The sequence below is a fragment of the Trichosurus vulpecula genome, chromosome 8 (genome assembly GCF_011100635.1).
Source record: "Trichosurus vulpecula isolate mTriVul1 chromosome 8, mTriVul1.pri, whole genome shotgun sequence".
Taxonomy (NCBI): Eukaryota; Metazoa; Chordata; class Mammalia; order Diprotodontia; family Phalangeridae; genus Trichosurus; species Trichosurus vulpecula.
In genome coordinates, this window is record NC_050580.1 from 44864922 (window position 1) to 44868599 (window position 3678).

The window sequence follows — 3678 nt, forward strand, 5'->3', positions numbered from 1 at the left end:
GCTCCTTTCACTACCCTATGTGTTTTATTTTATGCATTGAAAAATATCATTCCAAGAAGGGGTCCTTAGATTCTACCAGACACTGCCAAAGAGGTCCATATCCTAAAAATAGGTTAAGGGCCAAGAGATTTCTAAGATCCCTTTCAGCTCAAAGTTTTATTATATGACGAAGGTATTTAAGGCAGGAGTTTTAGCTAATTGGGGATTAGTTGATGAGGGTAGGAAATAGGAAGGGAAGGGGCATGCATCTTTGGTTATTTTGACTCATCTGCGGTTTATAGTTCCAGAGAACTACCAGGCAAGTCTGAGAGACTATCTGACTTGTTGATTATTCTATAACTCGTGTGTGGCAGAAACAAGACTCTAGCCCAGGTTTTTAGGACTCAAATCTGGCACTTGATATGCCCTGTTTCAGGTCCTCTTCTATTCTTTTATTCATTCTAGGGTTGCAGGGATGGATCTCCCCCCTTTTCTTTCTCTGGGTGCCACATATTGCTTCTGACTGGGATTTCCTTTCCATCTTCCCAGGTCTAGGACATGAATTCCTTTGAAGGCTTTCTAAGAATCTTTTATGGGTAGTAGGGGAAGGGAAAATAGACAAGGAGAGAAGGCCCTTAGGATAAATTAGAGAAGATCAACAGACGGAGACATGTAGTATGAAGGGGACTGCATAGACTGCATAGAGAAATCAGAAAACGTATTCTAGCCTTGAGTCTGCTGCTCTCTAGTTACAAAACTTTGAGCAAGTCATTTAATGCAGATCTCCATTTCCCCATCTGCAGAGTTGTTGTGAAGATCCAATGGAAAACTATAACAGCTGAAGAGATCCGAAGTAAGATGGTTTACAGCTGTGTGTGGATGTTATTCTTTGGCAGTATGGTATGTAGGGGGATGTATTTAGACTAAAGAACAGGAGCTTAAAAGTCACTTAAAACTATATTCTACAGCATTTAAAGTGTAGTATAAATGTCAGCTATTATGAATACACTGAGGCTTCTTGGAGTCTGGTTGCCTTAGGCTTCTGAATGGGCTCACTCACATTGAATATTTTGGGTGGGGCTTCACAGAAATCTCAGAGGTAGCTAGGTGGTGTAGTGGTTAGAGTTCTGGGCCTGGTGTCAGAAGGACTCATCTTCATAAGTTCAAATCTGGCCTTGGACACTTACTAGCTGTGTGAGCTTGGGCAAGTTACTTATCCCTGTTTGCCTCAGTTTCCTTATCTATAAAATGAACTAGAGAAGGAATGGCAAGCTACTCCAGTATCTTTGCCAGGAAAACCCTAGATGGGTTCATGATGAGTCAGAAATGACTAAACTAAACTACCAGATATCCCATATTCTTTTTGATTTTAGTTCATCATTCCTTGGTAAAATGGAAAGAAATGAGAACACAGTTTTGACCTGGAGTTGCTATGGTTAACTTAAACCTCTAAAGGCAATACAGCTTCTCCTTAACTTCCATTTTCTTTGGGGGGTGGCTTCAAAGAGAAGAGAGGGCAATAATTTTTTCATTGGGGGGGAGGTTGGTAGTTTACAGAATAGCAGAATGTCTTCTGAGCAAAAACTAAACGAAGTTTATATCGATTTTTAGCAACGGTGACCCCAATTTATGTAGTATTTTAACTTATATAAAATACTTTAGATAATCATATGAGGCACATATTACAATTTTTATGATCTTTATTTTGCCAATGGGAAAACTAAAGCTCAGGGAGGAAAAACACCCTTGCCCAAGACCACTCAGAGCTTAAACGCAGACCCCAAACTTTGGACTCTATAGCCTGTGTCCTTTCCACCAAACTACGACAGAGATAAGGGGGCCTCCAAGATAGTGAAGACACAGACCCTTCTCTTAAAAAGAATAAAAACAACAATGATAGTAGCTAGCCCTTATATAGCACCTTAGGGTTTACAAAGCACTCTAGAAATAATATCTCACTTGATACTCAAAACTACCCACAGGGAGACACATGCTATTGTTATCCCCACTTTACAGTTGAGGAAAGTGAGCCCATAGTTGCAAAGCTAGAAAGGGTATAAGTCTGGATTTGAACTCAAGCCTTCCTGACTCCAGGGCTACTGTTCTATCTAGTGCACCACCTAGCTGCCTCCTGAGGAATAAAATATAAAACAATGGAAGCAAACAGATAAAAATAAAACATTGGGGCAGAAGAAAAGTGAGAAAATAAAAAAAAAGGAATTTGGGAAAGGCATGTGAATGAGGAAGGTGCTGGTAAAGGGACTGAATCTCTTGATGGTCTCTTTTAAGCCATATATCAGAGCTAGTATTATTATTAGGTGATACATGCACTAAATAGCTGACAATTACAATTTCTAACTCAGACATGATAACCACTCTATCTAAAATGAAAACACTTTTCAGCTTTAATTCAAATCTCTGCCTGATGTCTTTGCTAAAGCTTGGCTGAATTATCCAGTCCTCTATGAGGGACCCTCTACTGTGTCAGACTTCCTTTGGCTGATTCAAGAGGAATCTCAGGGTCAAATGGAACTGAGCAATCAAACCCTGGTGACAGAGTTTGTTCTACAGGGTTTTTCAGAGACACCTCAACTCCAGCTCTTCCTATTTATGTCTTTCCTCCTTCTTTACCTCGTGGCCCTCAGTGGCAATGCACTCATTGTCATGGCCATCAGTCTGGACTCAAATCTCCATACCCCCATGTATTTTTTCCTTGCCAACTTGGCCATAATAGACATAGGCTGCACATCTGCGGTTCTGCCCAAATTGCTGGAGAACCTCATTGTGGAGAAAAAATCTATTTCATATAATGGCTGCATGACTCAGTTATATTTCTTCTCTTGTTTTCTGGGGACTGAGCTTCTGCTCTTCACAGCCATGGCTTATGATAGGTATGTGGCCATCTGCCACCCCTTACATTACAGTACCATGATGAACAAGATGGTTTGTTTGTTCCTAGTGGGTAGCGTATGGGCCACTGGCACTCTCAGCTCATCACTACAAACTGGCCTGATGGCACGATTAACCTTCTGTGGTCCCAACAAAATTAATCATTTCCTGTGTGAAGTCCCCACTTTGCTACTGCTCTCTTGCAGCTCCACATATGTGAACAACATCATGATAGTCATTGCAGATGTGTACTTTGGAGTTGTCAGTTTTGTGCTCACTGTGGTGTCCTATGGCTTCATCATCTCCAATATCCTCAAGATCCGCACCACAGAGGGGAAGAAGAAAGCCTTCTCTACCTGCTCCTCTCACCTCCTGGTGGTCACCATATATTATTCCACAATCACATATACTTACATGCTTCCAGGCTCCAGTTCTTCAATGGATAATGGCAAAGTGGTGGCTCTCTTGTACACCACAGTCAGTCCCACCTTAAACCCTCTCATCTACACACTGAGGAATAAGGATTTTAAAGCAGCCCTCAGAAATATTTCTATCTATTTGGTAAATAATTAGAATAGACCAAGATGGCTTCCTTGGAATATTATTTCTAGACATTACTATGAAATCTAGATAACAAGAAAAAATGATTTGGTGAATGTCTTTATTCAGATTTACATAATGCTTTTTCTTGTAAATCCCTTGTCATCAAAGCCCTTCATAACCTACTCCCTTTGCCTCCCCACCTTTCTAGGCTTCTTATAACTCATTATTGTGTTATTGTTCACTTTTTGTCTAATACTTCATGATCCC

General features: G+C 40.6%; 1 protein-coding gene across 1 annotated transcript; it reads left to right on the plus strand.

Annotated features, from left to right (window-relative positions):
* Positions 1-2505: 2505 nt before the first annotated feature.
* LOC118829251 (olfactory receptor 13A1-like) lies at positions 2506-3433 on the plus strand. The gene is given in 2 exon segments (XM_036736242.1): positions 2506-3410; positions 3412-3433. Coding segments are annotated over 2 exon segments (927 nt in total).
* Positions 3434-3678: the final 245 nt, after the last annotated feature.